Genomic DNA, 17,744 nt, shown 5'->3' on the forward strand with positions numbered 1-17,744 from the left:
CCAGACACACATGTGCATGGTGCCCCCTGTCACTGATCATGCTCTTCCTGCTCTCCCCAGCCCCAAGCAGCCCCTTGCAGGCTGGAACAACGCCAGCTGCAAGGGGAAACCCACAGTTTCCCAGGTTGTTCTCCTTTAAAGGGGAAAATAAAGGGGGAAATCATGGAAAGGGGGGAGATCCATGGTTTTCTGCAGGAAACAGAAAACCTGGATTCCTGGTAATTAGGAAAGCTGAGATGCAGGCTGTTTAGTGAGGTAGGGGGACTAATATCTTACTCCTCTTGCTCTCTCGACTTCAGTTTTCCCAACAAACAGAAGTCTGCAGAACCATCTCCCACCATGACAAGCTCCTCACTGGGCAGCAACCTCTCAGAACTGGACCGACTGCTTCTGGAACTGAATGCGGTGCAGCACAATCCCCCTAGTAGTTTCCCAGCAGGTAGGAAGTGGTGACCCATTCATTAGTGTTATACCTGTAGACATCTGGATCCTACACCTCACTGTAAATCCTCTTCTGACTTTCTTTCTCCCATGCTCTTTTCATCCTCCTTATTGGCCTTTCCATGTTGCACCTGCCTCTGGTTCTGTTGAGAGAGAGGTAACTCTAGTTGTGGAGTCTAAATGACTTTCTTTGGTTTTTTTTCTCTGTAAGATGAAACCAACAGGAGTTCCTCACTGCCTAGTGTGACTGGACCTCACTATGTCATCCCTGAAACCAGTAGCTCTTTGGCAGTGAAGGCAGCACCTCCTACAAAAGAGAAGCCGAAGCGGAATGGAGGGCGAGGTATTGAGGATGTGCGTCCCAGTGTGGAGAGCCTTTTGGATGAACTGGAAAGCTCTGTGCCAACTCCAGTGTGAGTAGTGACCCTGCTTGTGCTCATGTGGGTGGGATTTGGAACTGGAGCAGAATGGGGATAACTGTTTAGTGACAGCAGAGTAGAGTGTGTAGTGCTAGCCTGGGACAATGATCTCTTTTTTTTGAAGAGGGACGATTTTCTCTCTCCAAACTGGGAAAAGTCCAGGAGGAAGACGAATGCTGTGGCTGTGTCTGCTTTTGTTGTTAAGTTTCCGTTTACTGCAGCTGTTGTTTGTCAAAAACTGCTAATGTTGGAAAAATAAATAATTGTTCATGGGTTATTTGACCATTAGAGGCACATATTCAATCAAGGCCAGGAGCTGATTGAAAATTGTCTTCCTTGACGAATAAAATAGTCCAGTTCATCTTAGTTCAGGTCCTAAAAGTTGAGCACCCACATTGCAGACAGATACTAATTGGCACCTTTGGCAGTCACAGCGTGACAGTGCTGTGGCAACTGGTTTCCTGAGGTGGGAGGTCTTTCTGGGCTGGGGCATGCTGAGAGTAGGGAGGGGAATGTGGAGGAAATTGGCCTGATGCTGTTCCAGAGATAAATGGAAAATATCAGTAACTGAGGGTGTCAGTCAGGAGTTTCTCACCAGTGTCACTTTAAGGTGTAACGTTTTGCTTTGTCAGCCCTGCAATCACTGTGAACCAGGGTGAGATGACCAGCCCACAGCGGGTCACCTCCAGCCAGCAGCAAACTCGCATATCTGCTTCTTCAGCCACACGAGAACTGGATGAGTTGATGGCATCCCTCTCTGATTTCAAGGTAGCCACACGTAGTAACTTGCCTTCTGCTATTCTCCACCACCTTGTCTGTTAGCCATTTCTTCTGAGAACCTCACATTCACCAGATAACCAGTGCTCCACTTCCTCCTTGCCCTAGTCAATTCCCTGTTGCTTATTTGTGCTGTCAAAGTGCTGCTGAAGGTGTTATCAAATGTTATCAGTGTGATGACATCTTGTGTCTGAACAACGTAGTCGTGGTGACTTAATTTTTCCTTTCTGCAGACCTGTCAGGGTTTGCAAAGATGGTGAGCACAGATATTTCTCAGTACAGTGTGATTTATGTGGTGTTCTGCAATTTGAGGGGAACCCATTCCCTATCTACTTACTGGCAAAGATCCTCCCCACGCACTCTGTTAAGGGTGTTAACACTCTTTTGTGTTGGATTTTAGTTGCGGGTTTTTTGACGCTCAGAGTTTCATGGCAAGCAGCAGGAAGACTTAAGGGCTGTAATCTTTACAAAAGAAAATCTCCTGCCATTCAGGTAAAAGTGGAATTGATGTTTAAGCCTCTTGAGCATTTCTCATCCACCTGTCCCTGTTGGAGCACATTCTGAAACGAAACTATCGCTGTGGATTAGACCTGTAGTTTATCTGCTTCCATGGCCAGTACCGTGTGCTTCAGAGGAAAGTTGCAGAAAACTATAATGAACAAGTAAAGGAATAACCTGCTGATAGGGGATATTAACAGATGCCTCATGACCTGAGGCATGAGGGTTTTATTTCTCATCCACACACATTTGTAATCTTTATTCCTTACAATGTATAAGTTACTGTGAGTTCATGGCTACAAGATATTACTTAAACCATGAGCAGTGCAAAATTTAAGATTCCCCTTTATTGATTGTGATGTTTGCTTTTTTGGTTGCACCAAGGCTTTCTCCTGTATTCAGGAAGCAAAAAGCCGAAGTTCCTGGTTGACCTTCTTTGTACTATTCCTTGTGTTGCATGCCTCATGCCGTCTCCATTTCAATCCCTTTTCTTATCTCAGAAAGTTCCAACTCCTTCAGGCTTCTAATGTTGTTGTCAGCTGTCTTGAAACCGTATTCCTGCCTTTGTATTGTTAGATCGGTAACCAGACCTGAAGAGAATATTCCAGGAGAAGAGGATACCATGCATACATGGAGTGACATAGTTTGAATTTAGCCTTCCTTATGCACCCTAAAATCTTCATTTTGGCTGCTTGCAGTGCATTGGGTTGAGGCTTTTGTTAAGAGATCCATAACATTGCCCAAATCTCTTGGGTAGTTGCAATTAATTTAGATCCCAGGTAGTATGTGTTTTGTACTTTAAATTGAAAGGAATAATTTACATCATTTTGTCTTTGTCAGTACCAAATTTACTCTCCCATTATAGGGCCCATTCTCCTAGTCCTGTTAGGATCCTGGTGAAGTTGCTCAGTCTTCTCTAGTTTTGACTAACTTGTGTTATTGTCAAGTTGGCACCTCAGTATTCAGCTCCTTTCTTTTATGTTATTAGTCCCAGGCCCAGTCCAGGGCTTGGGATGCATTGCTATTAACTTTTTGCTGCGTTTAAAATCAGCTGTTTAATGTCAGTTGTCTTTTTCCATGTGGCTGAGGAAGAAAATTTCCCCTTGTATTGATGGCTTTTAGTTTTTAAGGAAATAATTGAAGTCAGGGATGGGGATAGGAAAGAAGCAGCAAAACAAAATATTTGTCAGGATACGTCCATAGCATTTTTGTTTATATTCAGGGAGCAAAACTTCATGCTGTGTCTGTTGGCAGCAGGCAGGTATTCAGAGGTGATTTTTTTGACCAAGAAACCTCCTCGTGCAACATAAATACCTCAGTCTACCATGTTTCTTCTACAGAAGAGGCATGTGGAGTATGGCATCTGTAAGCCTAGGCTCTGTATTGTTTGCAGTCTCTGGAAAGGCAATTAAACAGGTATCAAAGGTAGTGAACACTGCATGAAAGGAGGGAGTTTAATTTTGGTCAGAATGTCAGATTCCCAGAATTTTGTGCCCTTTTGGCTGTTTCATAGCTGCAACACTGGATGAAGTGTGGGAGCACACTGGGAAGTTTGAGTTGGGCATCTAGGTTCCTGAAGTCACGCTGCTACCTTTCTGTGAGATGCTGGTGGACTTGAGTCTTTAAATTTTACTTCTTTAGTGACATCAAGAACACACAAGCATTTTGGAATTTGTCAGAGGACAGGGCAGGATGACTCCTTAGAGACTAACCTGTTCAGAGAGTCTCTAAGGGGCCAACCTGCCCTGCCTCCATACTAACTTCAGACTGACTACCTCTCTCAACTCAATTCAGTGTTCGTCATGGTCTCTTTTTACCTTTAATTGCAATTACCCCGTGCTCCCAGTGATTACTTTCCCTTCTCCTTCCTTTCTTAGTCATCTCACTTTGTCCTTTCCATTCCCGTCTTGTTTTTGACCCCTCAGTTCAGCTCCCACGTACCAGCTCAGTTGCAAAGTAGAATTGGGAGGTTCTTCATCCTGGTTCATATTGTTTGTACTAAGAGCAGGGTGGGAGCAAAGCTTTGAATATGAGATGGTTGATGCCCTGCTCTTTGTATGTTACAACTGTGAAAAGCGAAAGGCTTTCATTACTTTGAACCTCCAGAGAAGAGTAGAAAGGAAGTGCTAAGAAAGTTAATCAGAGCCAAGAGGGCAAAGTCCAGGTAGAAACTGTGTTGGGATGGGGTGTGTATGGGAGGGGTTGCAAGGAAGGATATTTGCTTTTGACTTTAATTTTCCTCAGACCATACAGTATATAGGTGCTCTTGCGGGCTGATGCATTAACTTTTCTCATGTGTTGCTCACTTAATGACATGCTTGGTTTTTTCATTTGTAGAATCCATTTGATTTGGATTATGCAGCTTCTCAATCAGCTGGGAGGGAGGTCACATAATGCGCTTGCGTCTTTCACCTTTAGCATCTTTGTGAAGTAATGTCTTGCTGTTTGTCTTGGTGTCAAGGTTAACCAGTCTGCTGTTGTAATGCATCTTTTTAGACATTAAGTGCTGCTCTCTTTTTTGTGGTTGGATTTTTAATGCGTTGGATATACAACTGCTAGAGCAAAATAACAACATGTCCTTGCCTTGAAAATGACTGAATTTTAGAAAAGTTGGGGATAAGCATGGGTAAATAATCTGCATAGCAGTTACTTTTACAGGGGCACCTGTGCTTGGCAAGTCAGGTGCTATTTAAGGAAGGATGAATATGGAAAAACTCCCTCTGTGCTTAATAGTAATGAATAGATTGCACTTTTAAATAGCATCCATCATTCCAAATTACTTATGGACTTTACCAGCTCTTTCTCAGAGGAGTGCCCTGTCACCAGTTAGTAATACCACCTTTTACTGCCCTTGGGAGATCTCTCTGAGAAAATCTAATTTGGATGCTTACTAGACGCAGTCCTGCTTAGTTTGTGCAATATGATATCATGAGCAAATCCCATGACTACAGGGATGCTTCCAAGATGTGGGTTAAGTTCAGGCTTATGTGGCTGTAGGTAAGGACCACAGGATCTAGCTTTAGTTGAAATCTGTGACAGACTTTTATTGCTAGCTTATACAGTGTAACTCTGTTGCTAACTTTGCAGGGAAAAGGGCTAGAAACAACTTCTTTTTTAAAAACAAAGCTGAGAATAATCCTTTATATGTTTGAATCCCTATAATCAGGGTACAGTGTTGGACCTTGTAAGTACCAATAGCTGGTTTGAAAGAGCAAAAAGGAAGGCATGCTAATCTTCATTGGGGAAATATGAAGAAGACCTCTTTTGTAGGAACTGGGAGAGATCAGGCTCCTCCAATAATGATTGTTTGAAAGGGTTTTGTAAGTAGAGGAGAACTAAAAGCCGAGCCTTGACTTTGTCGTATGATATTTTGGAACAAAACTGAGGCTTTTCTCACCAAATGTAAGAAATGTGACTTGGCTGACAGGAAAGACAGCCAATTCAGGGCTCCCCAAAGTGTAACCTCTGAAGTGCTAGAAAGTCTCTTGAATTCATCATGTATTGGATCCAGAGGCAAGACTAATGATTTGAGCAGGCCAAGGCCTGAGTCATCTACACTTGCTATGAATGTCCTGAGGCTTTGTTTTTCATGACTGTGAACTCAACCAACAGGAATGTCCTATTAGTGTTCCAGGGAAGACAATATTATAGCTTGTTTGCGTTGATTTTATCACATTGAAATTTACATTTTACATGCTTGTGACTGACTTGGAACAAGTTTCTAATGTGACCCTTGGTCGCAGTCTGAGTGCTCTGGTCTTCCAACAGACCCACCAGCCCCATTTGGAGGAGAATGAATTACTACTCTTCTGAACTAGAGCATAAAAACCACCTCCAGGTACACAATCTCTTCTCATCCTCAGTGCCCTCCACAGAAATAATGCAATATGGATCAGATTCCACTCTCAAACTTCCTCCTCTGTCTTCCTGGCCATCCTGATGGCTTTGGATCAGGAGGTTTCCTTGGTTTGGAGGACTTAATTGTTCAACCATTTTGTGTCTTGTTTTCTTTCTTTCCTCACTTCTTTCTCCATGTCTTTCTCTTCCCTGTTCCTCTCTCTCTCCTTTTTGCAGACTAGTTCTACCATGTCTCTGATTTCTGAGCCTTCCCTGGAGCCAATTCCTATCTCAGCAAATACAGACTCAACCAACACTCTTTTCAATACAGCTTTATTGTCTCCATTGGTATACCATGCTACATGCTACAACAGGGACTTGCCAGGCCTGCCAACACCTGGCCCCTTGGAGGTCCTTCATATTGAAGAAGGCAGTAGCAGTACAGTTTCAGTTACGCCAGGATATTCTGTCACCACTCCACAGCTCCCCTCAGTGACTTCGTTGTTGGGTCCTTCACACTCAGAAGTTGCTGCTATTTCTGCTACTTGTGTGGTGCAAATGGCTTCTGTGAGCCCAGTTCAGTTCAGCAAAAAATCTGACTCTCCTAAAGAGCCATCCCAGTCTATGCTAGCCTCCAGGATGGAATTTCTGTCTGTGCCCATGAATACAGAGGCCTGGAGTGAGGGACTGGGGGAGACAACAGTCAATGAAAAGGAGCAGAGAGCTGAAACCAAGCTCTCAACAGTTTCTGTTTCTGACACTGGCACGACTGGCCAAGCAAAGGTGCAGAAAACCAAAGAATCAGAACAGCACAGCCTGTTTAGGGATAATTCAGCCTTTCCTTCCCAGAAGGAAGAGACTGTGGAAACAACTTTAGATAAGCTTTGGGCTCTAGAGCAAGCTATGCTTGCACCAGAAGTACATGCTGAAAACAACCATGTTCTTACAAAGCCTGTGTGTGAATCTCCCATTGTGGCACTGGACCGGTGGGATATTTTCCCAGATACTAAAAGTCCATTGGGTCTTGTAGTAGAGCAAGGACCAGTCTACAATACTGAAGTTCAGCATGAAAGCAAAGCAAAAGGCTCTCCTGATCTGGGTCAGAGGAGGCAGGGCAGAGACAGAACTCCTAGAAAATATGGTCCTCATCAGAGCAAGCCAGGAGCAGATCAGGAAGGACAGTATTTCAGAAGCTCAGCAACCACCCCAGAGACTCCTGAAAATGTGTGGAAGGATGAATTGGACCTGCTCACTCTCTCCACACCACCTGTTCAGTGGATTTCTGCATCAGGCCAGGCAGGCATTGTGTGAATGTACAATGTAGAAGGAATGGGACAGATCCTAACCATGATTTTTGGTAGCGCAGTCAGCTGTCTGTGCATGGTGTGAATTCATTTCGAGCTGTTTGATAGCTTACTCCAGACTAACAGCATGTTGTTCTGGAGCATTTGGAGTAGTAGTGCTGGCAGCTAGCATGGCACAGAGGTCAGGAAAGCTCCACTCATAGCAGCTTTGTGGTACCTTTTTGCATGTTGATTGGCACTTGGTTACTTAAGCACTACAGAACATGAGCAACTTCCATGTCTGCAGTCTATCTCATAGCTGGAATGAGGTAAGTCTGTGATCCATAGAGGCCCCTCAGATGGAGCAGCTTCTTCCTAATGGCTGTTCAGACTTGAGATGGCAGTTTCTCACCTGCTGGCTTAAACATGAGCCTCTGAAGGTATTAACACTGGACCTCATAGTGTTTCTTTTGTGCTGGACAGAAGTGTCTGTGATGGCGAACTACCTTAACCCACCCTTGGGTAATGCTCAGATACAAGGCAGCTGCTGTGGTTCATGGTAGTGTTGAAGTTTCCTTAACATCCAGCATGGGGGTCCTCTTGAACTGCAGCTTTTTACCTCATATTGTTGCTCCCTGCTGAATAATCTTTCCCTGCCTTTTGTAGCCAGAGTTATTTTTGGCTGCTGTGACTAGCTTGACTGGGTTTTTCCTTGCACTGAGTCACTGCTCTAGGGTGTGCCAAGAGGAATTTTGGCATCGTGGAATAAATGCCATCACTCTTCCTGCTCACAGTTGTCACTAATGGTTTGTTTGTGCTGCTGCTGCATCGTGGGCCTTGCTGTTGCAGTGCTCTTTTCATTCTGAAACTCCTACCTTGTCATTCAGATAAAATCTGTAATCAAGAGGACAAAAGAGACCTTAAATGTGCATCCAATGTACCGTGACCTTTCCCCAAGGCGTAAACTAGGCCCAGCCATATTTCACAAGACTGAGTCCCAGGATCGCTTGATTGAAGAGCTACAAGACAAACTGGGCATCAGCAAACAGGAACCAGAAGAATGGAAGAATCAGGAAGACTGGCTGACCGAGGGGGTCATTATCACTGCCAGGCCACAGAGGGAGCAGCAGGATGGTGGACAGCAAGTAGAGAAGGTAGAGGGTAAAAACGTACAGTAGACTCCCGACTTACGCGAGTATTATGTTCCAGGGGAATTTTGTGTAAGTTGAGTTCGCATAAGTTGGGATGACTTTCCCCATAGGAAATAATAGAATAGTGAGGGGTTGCATACCGCAGACATACCTTAGTCACAGTTTTTTCCCCCCCTTTTCTCAGCGGAATCGCCTTTAGGAGGCACGTCTCATTTATGCATCTTGAGATGCCACTACCGCAGTGGCGGCACAGCTCCTCTTGATTCCGCCTGCAAATCTTGTGAGGCATTCACGTATATACGTGAATCTTGCAAGCGTTTGCGTATATACACAAATGACACGCATCTCAAGGGGCATTTTCCAGTCTGGACCCTCATAAAAAATCGCCTAAATGCGAGACACGGTTAAGTCAGAATTGCATAAATCAGGGGTCTACTGTACTGGGGATTCCCATGTTCCTTGTAGAGACGGTCTGTAATAGAGGTGTGATGTAGGTTTTTGAGTGGAAGAGACTGAGGATCTGACTCTCCTCTGTCCTACCACTGATTCCATTTTGGATCACAGGAGACTCAAGTCCTAGCATTAGAGCAGGTGATCTCTTAGGAGGATAGTGCTGTGTGCATGGGAGGTCTGCATATTATGAGACATTCAAGTGAGTTTTGTTTTCTCTCCATTCTGGGGAAGCAAACCTGACATTTCTTTTCATGGCACTGTAGTTGTGCATGGTGTTTTAGGTGCAAGATGAGGACCTTGCCCTGAGACTGTGGTAGCCAGGCAAGTTGTTGCTCAGCATCTTCTCCAGACACTGTTTTTTTCCTCAGATTAAGTGCTGTTGAAAATGACATTCATGCCTGTATTTACAGCTTACATTTGTATTCTGCTCTGTTGTGAAATAGTGATTGTGCAAGGGAAGTAGAGGAGCACTGAGTTATTGCCTGTTCTGTGCTGCCTGACCTGTTGCAGGAAGTGCTTATCAGTTCCTCTTCAAATTTGTTCACCTTTCTCCTTCCTTTCTTTCTAGGTTATAATTCCTCCAGAATCCCCAGCCCCCCTGAGAAGAACGGTCTCTGTTCCACCCTCTCCCCCACTTCAACATCCTAAAGAAGCAAAGATGGTCCCTGCCAAAGCCATTCCCTCTTCTTTTCCTGTTCTACCCCCATCCCCACCCCCACCTCCACCTCCACTACAGTCTTCCTACATACCATCTGCCCCAGCACCTAGTCCAGTCTCTGCCTCCTTCAGCCTGCCTCCCCAGCCTCTGTTCCAGTGGGAGACTTCTTCTGATGACTACCAAGAACTATCTGTTGTGGGCACTCCTCCTTCTGAAGATCCTAGATTCTTCCATCCTCCCCAAGCCCAGATTGTTCCTGTGAAGGCAGTAGTTTCTGTTGGGTGTCAGACTGATGCAGATCCATTCTTTCCACCAATGCAGGCATGCCTCCTTTCCTTGCAACTGCTCTGCTAAGTGAAGAACACAAGTTTTCCTATTACGCCCAACCTCAACTCTTTTGAGTTAAGAGTTTAGAGTTTGGGTAAGGTATGACCCTGATTCATTCTAGAGAAGACAGCTTCAGAGATATTGATAGCTGTTTTTTCTTTCCAATGTAGAGCTCTCTAACAGGGGGAGAAGTATGTGCCATGTAATGGTTTGCAGTTGTATATACAACTTCTCTGTCTATCTGCAGGCCGTATACATGTGGAAAAAGGCCAAGGGCTTTGCTTCTCCTTATTGAGCTGAAGGAATCCACTCCATTAGCTCAGGTCCCTATGCTCCCTTCCATAGTACGGCATTGGGGGTTTGGGGAAAAGTGTGAAGGATTCTCAGAACCAGAAAGAGAAGCTGAACACCCGTTCCACATATTCCTGGAAGCCTGTCTGTCTGGACCTGCTCAGTGAGGATTCAGAGGGGCTTGGGTGTGGTGCAAGGCAGTAAATAGCTGCCTTGACTGTCACATTCCTCAGGCCTAGTGGGAATGCTGCCTGAAATTTTGGGAAGTCAGAGCTCCCTGAGCAGGTCTGATTTAGTCCAGTACCAGGTGGGCTATATGCACCAGCCAGTGCAGTATGGCTTCAGTCTCCGGTTGTAACCGGGAGGCCCTTCTGCATCACCAATTGTTGTCATACTTTGCAGGTGATTTCTACTCCACCGCTGGCTCGGCATAGCAATCCTCTTGCCACTCGACCACCCCGTGGGCCATGTTCCCTTGAGAAGGCAGGACACCCTTTCTACTTCCTGTCTCAGCGTGACAAGCTTTTAAGCTGCTCTTGCCAAAGCTGTGGTTCTGGCCTGAGCAGTACTTCAAGCTGCCCCTTAGACTGAGCTCCTGTTGCTGTGAATGCTGGATTGATGTTTTTCTAGGCATGGTCTACTGTGTTATGGGGTGTGGTGCTGAATTCGAGAGCAATGCCAGACCTTGTAAATTAGGGCAGAAATATGAAGAGCTTTTGCATGAGCATTTGTATGAAGTGTGGCTGTGGTGTTCGCTGATAGGACTATTCTAATGGGGCCACGCTGATCTGTTCTCTACAAAGTACAGACATAGTGTTGTGTGTACAGGTTGCAGAACCATTTCCAAAGGAACTGCATCCCTGGGCTAGTTAAGGGTGCTGTACAACCAGTACGGGGCGTATCTGTCTGGTCCTTCATTGAGATGATCAGTGCCTGCACAGAGGTCAGCTGTTGCTTGGTGGCTCGCATGGTCCCTTGGGCAGGAATGGGAGTGCTCTGTTGCTGTCACTTTGCATTCCATTCAGTACCGTCCTCTCTCTAAGCGATGCATCTCTTCTCATTTGTCCATTTCTAGTCTGGTTCTGCGCACCCTGCACGATGGCCACAGGCCCCTGGCCAGGATGAGGAATCACGTGGTTCTCTTGATGGAGTCCCTCCTCTGTGCCCCTCCACTGCAGCATATGCGCAGCCACATGTTTGTATTGTGATTTCTTTTTTTTTTTGTTGGCTCTGGTGCTCTAGGGATCAGATTGTGAAAGCAGCTGTCTAGTAAAAATGTGCTCTGTACAGAGAGACCAGAGCATAAGGTGCAAATGTAGATTAAATACATAGCTTGTCCTCAACCTGTGCTCCTTTGGTGCTGCATTATAATCTGTCCAGATGGATTGGTACCAAGTATCCACAACTCTACTCTATGCAGCTCAGGGTCAGGGCCCCATCTGTTCTCCACTGACCACTTTTTTCAGAGAGAAGTTCCCTCCCTGTAACTTTGGGTTTGGGGAAACTTCCACAAGTGCTGTAAATCTGTTTTCGGAGGAAAGGGCTTTGAGAGGGGAGGGGATCAGGATGGCAGAGATGCAACTTTTGGCTGCAGCCTGGACATATTTTGTGATGCTGGACTGCTAGAAGTAGCTCTACAAGGAGTGGCTGACAAGAGGAAGGGGGACTGTAGATAGGGGTATGCATTTGGTTTCATCTGGTTTCAACTACCGCTCTCCTGGATTCCAGGACACTGGTATGAAGCAGGAGAGACAAAATGTAGGGTGCAGATATTTGGTTTGTTGTTCTTGTCATTTTTTTTCCTATGAACAAATGGAAGCCAGTGCTGGACACTCACTAAGTGAGTCAAGGCCTAATGCCACTAGAGACAGGATGGGAAGTTTTCCCCTTTGGGGGTGGTGGAATGTGCCTCTAGCCAGCGTTGCAGAGCTCTTCTGCCTGCCTTTCCCATTGGTTGCGGGGGAGGAGTTCAGGTGTTAGGTTGCTCTAGTTCTTCAGCCGTGCACATTTTCCACAGATGTGTTTGTTTTGTGATCATCTAGTTTCTCTTTTAATAAGAGATAAAACAAGTGTCCTGCATGCCCTTCAGTTTCCCTGAGGGTATAGCATAGGTGGCACTCTTAGTAAACATGACTGCTGCTATTGCCCTCCAAAGTCAGTTAATATGGCCTGCACTTTACATTCTAACAGGATGTAAAGAACTCAGAGTTCACCTTTGTAATGCTTAGAGGTTGGATGGCCTCAGTATCCAAATAGAGCCTACATTGCATATGTCTGGACAATTCCACTTCCCTTGTCCCCTCTTGCTAAAGGAAATATATTTCCACCCCTCTCCCACCCTGCCCTGGTGGAAAGTGTTTCCAAGTTAAGTACTTATTGAGATTATTCCAAAAGGGGGTGTGCCAAGATCTCTCTCAGGCTGACTCTATAGTCACATGCAGATCTCTTAAATGGGGAGTGCAGTGTTTCATGTCTACCACTCTCACCCTGCTGTCCTCCCCTCTCAAGAATATGCCTGGGTGCATATGCATAGCAAATGTGCTGGCACGTCTGCAGGAAGAGAAACAGGTGATTGCTTGAAAGCCGACCCCCTTCCTTTCCTGCTCCTCGTATAGCTCTTGATGTAGCTGAAGCATGAGGTCAGAGCTACCCAAAGGCACAGAGGGAGCAAGAAACGGGCAGAAGGAATGAGAAGAAAAGGGAGGCAATGCATCAAAAATCATGGACAAGGAGAGCTGGGAGAGAGAAAGGAGATTGTAAGGGAGAGGGGAGATTAGAAATGGAGAGACAGCAACAACTGTGAGGGGGGTGGGGACACAAGGCTAGGGAACCATTTGGAGCTCATGTCTCTCTTTGTAAGCAAGCCAGGAACCTATGAGGCAAAGGGAAAACTTCATCAGAGGCTTAAAGAGCATTGTGCTGAAGCAGCTGCTTGTGGTGTGCTGGTAATCTCTGCTTTATGGGAGGGAAAGGAAAGCCAAATCCCCACTCCTCAGGGCTCTGATGACATAGGTCCTGGGGGCTTTGTTACATCATGCTTGTGGTCAGCAGCTCACACCCTCATTTGGGCAGAGTGCATCTCTGCACCTGATCCTGGTTCTCACTGACTTCTACAGACATGTTAGCCTCCTCTTAGTGACTCCTGGTCTGTCCACATGCAGGGCAGCTGAAGACCAGGAAGGAGAGAGACTGCAGGACTTTTCCTAAGGAGCACTACAGTGTTTACTTCAACATCTCTGGCTTCTTTCTGTTTACAGTTCATGGCTCAGGGGAAAGCTGGGGGTGGCTCCCCTCCATCTGCACTCCCCAAACCAGGCAGCCAGTTGGACACCATGTTGGGAAGCCTCCAGTCTGACCTGAACAAACTGGGAGTAGCGACTGTTGCCAAAGGTGTTTGTGGAGCCTGCAAGAAGCCTATTGCTGGACAGGTGCGTCAGAGAAACCATCTTGTTGTTAAAATTTGGGCTACAGCTGGCTGTAATGGGGAGGGCTATGTCAGAGATGAAAGGGACAGAAGATGTTGGAGAAACTGAAGTACTCTTTATCCACTGGCCAGGTATGCTGTAAGCTCCTCCAGTGACCTCTGCCCCTGTCCTTGAGGGATTGACTGCCCTCTTCTGAGATGATAGGTAATTCAGTTTTCATGCTATCCTAGTCTAGGGCTCACCTGAGTGGTAGAACTTCTCATTTGTGCTGACCTCCACACACAATGTCTTGTCATGTGACCTGCCCAGGCAAAGAGGTGGAATCGTCCTTCATAACTGCTCTTTCTTCCTTGCAGGTTGTCACAGCCATGGGGAAAACCTGGCACCCAGAGCACTTCGTCTGCACCCACTGCCAGGAGGAGATTGGGTCGCGGAACTTCTTTGAGCGTGATGGTCAGCCCTACTGCGAGAAGGACTATCATAACCTCTTCTCCCCTCGCTGCTACTACTGCAACGGCCCCATCCTCGATGTGAGTCTGAGCCAACTCCTGTGTCTGCATCAGCAGTAGGACTCTATGTGGGGCTTGCAAAGGGAGAAGTCTATTGCTGTGTTGTGGGCTTGAGTATCAGGTTACATAGGCACATCTCCACCTGTCCCTGGTAAAGCTTCTCTTGCCATCTTGGCACCCCTGCTTTTCCTGTATGCCCAGTGTTTAGAGGGAAAAAACTTGGATCCTGCTTAGCTGTCTCCAACATCTGCATTAGGGTCCTGCAGTAAGAGGGCAGGTTGTGCTTCTCCCTGTTGTAACTCAACTCAGTTAATTTATTAGAGTGTATTCACCTTCATTCCATGATATACATCCTGGCTTTTCTCACTGGGATACAATTTAATGAGGCATGATGGTGTTTCAGACCACTGCCTAGGGCCTGGTGTCCTGCCAAGGGTAGAGGGAAGAAGTAGTATACAGTACCTTGTAAGGGCAGTTGAAGCTTTGTGGAGGGGTCTCGCTCAGCTGTTTTAAGCATACGTGCTTCCTGCAGTCAGCTTTGCTGGTGGTGGTTTTCTCACTCCCTCTCCCTGCCCCCTCATTCCCCCACCCCTCAGTTGAAGCCACCGACTGACCGTTCATAATTTCTTCCAAATAGAAAGTGGTGACGGCCTTGGACAGGACTTGGCACCCAGAACACTTCTTCTGCGCACAGTGTGGAGCTTTTTTTGGACCTGAAGGTACAACTTGTGTGTGCAGAAAATCTGTTATCTTGGATGGGAGATGGGAGCAACAAAGAGTTTTGATGTAAGGGGGTACTTGGCAAGTAATGGGGAAAACTAAGGGTACTGAAGTAGAGGGCTGTAATCTGGGATGGAAGCTAGCAGCAGTCCCTGCCCCTACAAGGGGATTGGAGGACATGAAGTGTAGGCAGCAAAATAAGGGATAGCTCTGTTGTCTTTGACTGGGAGCCGTAGCCATGCACTTATGCTCAGAGAGGCTGGTGGGGTGTTTGCTTGGGTGAGGGTCAGGAACTGATGCTGTTTGGCTCTGTCTTTCCCTTGTGGCCTTAACAGGATTTCATGAGAAGGATGGCAAAGCTTATTGCCGCAAGGATTACTTTGACATGTTCGCTCCTAAGTGTGGAGGCTGTGCCCGGGCCATCCTGGAAAACTATATCTCTGCCTTGAATACTCTCTGGCACCCTGAGTGCTTTGTCTGTCGGGTAAGAGAGCCCAGCCTTTTGCTGTTGTTATGTTATCCCTCTTGATGCTAGTAGGTGGGTACTTGATCACTCTCTCTGCTGAAACGGGAGCCAGTTCCACAAGGTGCAGTGTGTCCATAACAAAGTGTTCTCTTGCTCCTCAGTCTATGCGCATCAGCATTTCTCAACCTGTGGGTCATGACCCAAAAGTGGGCCACAAGAATGTATGAAAGGCTCGCAGAAAAACTTTTAAAAATGAATCAACAAACTTTAAAAATGGATTCTCCTTTAAAGGAGGAAAACATGGGAAACTGGCTTTTCCCTTGCAGGCTGGCAGAGCTCCCTTTCCCACCCCACACACTGACCCCCTTCCCCACAATACTGGGGGGCTGAGGCCTGGGGGCAGTGGATCAGGAATGAGGGGCACTGGGTCGGGACTGGCCATTGATGTTTACAAGTGGGTTGTGGTACTAAAAAGGTTGAGAACCACTGATCTAGATGCCTCACTTCTTTTTCTTTTTTTGTCCCTTAGTTGTAATAATAGGTTTTTGGAGCAGTTCACAGATAAACTGACTTTTCACAGATAAATTGGCTTTTCCAGTGGCTTTCTTTAAGCACTGCCTTTCGCATTTGCTCTGAAAACATAGGCTAATGAGACTGACCTATGCAAACTAATGTGCAACCCAGTGAAATAGCTGTGAAGTGTGAATATAATGCAGTATAGCATCAAAAACTGTTGTTGAAACTAATGTTTCAGATTAAATACCTGGCACTTTTTCAAAGAGCCTTGCAATATTAATTCTGCCAAGACCACTAGAAATGGAGAGGGATTGGTCAGTATTTTGGAGAGTGAAACAGAAGGGCCAAGTCTAGGATGAGAAACAGAATCTCTGAGCAGACCACTGGTCCATTCACCTCCCTCTGCTGCAGAGCAGCCAACTATTGCCTGAATAAACTGTAAAGGACTTTGTTGATGCCACTTTAAAACTGTGTTGCTTAAAGACTCCTGCAAGTAAGGCAGTTCCCACTAGCAAACTGACCATCTAGCAATTTGCTAGTGGCAGCCAAGAAGCCCCTGAATCCAAGTTCAAGCTTTGCTTCTGCATGTGAGATCCTGTCCTCTGTGCCTCATGCTGCCATGCTGCATATGTTTAACGGGGCTGGAAATGATGCCTTCCAGATCTCAAGGGAAGGAGTCTCCCTTTCTGTTGTGAAGGTCAGTTTTCAGCCCTGTTGTAAAATATGGAGGGGAGTGGCTTACTGCTCTCAGCATCTGTTTTTGGAAAGTGCTGGTCTTTGGGGCCCAGTATCCCTCAGTGCTGTGAACAGCTGGAATTCGTTTAGTTTCCCATGTGCAAGGATGCATGCTTTATGTGCATGCTGCTGGCTACCTGCATGTGTATCACACTTTGCATGCGTCTGTAACTAGGTGTGTGTGTGTGCATTTATGACAGTCTGCTTGGGTCCATAACCCTGTACACAGCAAGAAGGCCAAGCTCCCCTGCCTGTCACAATGGTGGAGCTGGGCTGAGGCTTGGAGGTAGAGAACTAGCTGTGGTCACAGCTCCTTCAGGGGAGGGGTTTGTTCTCTCCCCTGCCAACTCACTAGGGCTAGAAAGGCCACTGCTGGTTTTTGTGGAGTGTTTTCAGTTGCTTTGTTTTTGATCATATAGATATCTCTCTCTATGTATACATATCTATATATATAGAGAGAGATGTATACACATAGATATAGATCAAGAATGAAGTGACTGAGAACAGTTAACAAGTGTGTGTGTATAGTATAGTATAGTATTTACGCCTTCCTTTTGTTACTGAAGCTAACATGGGGGACAGGAACTGAACTGTATACAGGGTATGGCTTTATTCAACTTCCTGGTTGCTTCCTCTGTCTGTCAGCTTCCAATCAGTGACCCCGTTTCTGCTGGGTATAGCTCAGCTCTTTGGCAGCATGGTGTTTGCAGCTCCCTTCCCCCACCTGTAGCATATAGATGATTCACACTTCCCACTTTTGCACTGGGCAGCTATGTGCCTGGCAGGGCACAGGCATGGATTGTGGAGTTGCCAGTATCCCTAGGTTGCCATGTCAGTCAGTGCCCTTTTGCTTCCTCCTCTTGCAGGAATGTTTCACGCCATTCATCAATGGCAGCTTCTTTGAGCACGATGGGCAGCCCTACTGTGAGGTGCATTACCATGAACGCCGTGGCTCGCTGTGCTCTGGCTGCCAGAAGCCCATCACCGGACGCTGCATCACTGCAATGGGCAAGAAATTTCACCCGGAACACTTTGTCTGTGCCTTCTGCCTCAAGCAGCTCAACAAAGGAACCTTCAAGGAACAGAACGACAAGCCGTACTGTCAGAACTGCTTCCTCAAACTCTTCTGTTAGAGCCATCATAGATGGGGACCTGAGCATCTTTCTGTCAGCCACTAGGCAGTCCAGTCTCTCTGAACATTACTGTGATTTAAAAACCTTACTTGGTGGGGGGGGGGG

The 17,744-nt window shown here is 46.3% G+C and overlaps 1 protein-coding gene across 1 annotated transcript in view; it reads left to right on the forward strand.

The window, feature by feature from the left end:
* Nucleotides 1-17,733, forward strand: part of PXN (paxillin) — a 66,513-nt gene extending 48,780 nt beyond the window's left edge. Inside the window, exons 4-11 of the mRNA XM_019539407.1 lie at nt 300-439; nt 653-854; nt 1,493-1,628; nt 13,393-13,563; nt 13,917-14,090; nt 14,707-14,788; nt 15,125-15,273; nt 17,373-17,733. Coding sequence (XP_019394952.1) covers nt 300-439; nt 653-854; nt 1,493-1,628; nt 13,393-13,563; nt 13,917-14,090; nt 14,707-14,788; nt 15,125-15,273; nt 17,373-17,639 — 1,321 coding nt within the window. The 3' untranslated portion in view covers nt 17,640-17,733. The remainder of the gene's footprint in view (nt 1-299; nt 440-652; nt 855-1,492; nt 1,629-13,392; nt 13,564-13,916; nt 14,091-14,706; nt 14,789-15,124; nt 15,274-17,372) is intronic.
* The last annotated feature ends 11 nt before the right edge of the window (nt 17,734-17,744 follow it).

This window comes from Crocodylus porosus, unplaced genomic scaffold, assembly GCF_001723895.1.
Source record: "Crocodylus porosus isolate Cpor-Errol unplaced genomic scaffold, CroPor_comp1, whole genome shotgun sequence".
Taxonomy (NCBI): Eukaryota; Metazoa; Chordata; order Crocodylia; family Crocodylidae; genus Crocodylus; species Crocodylus porosus.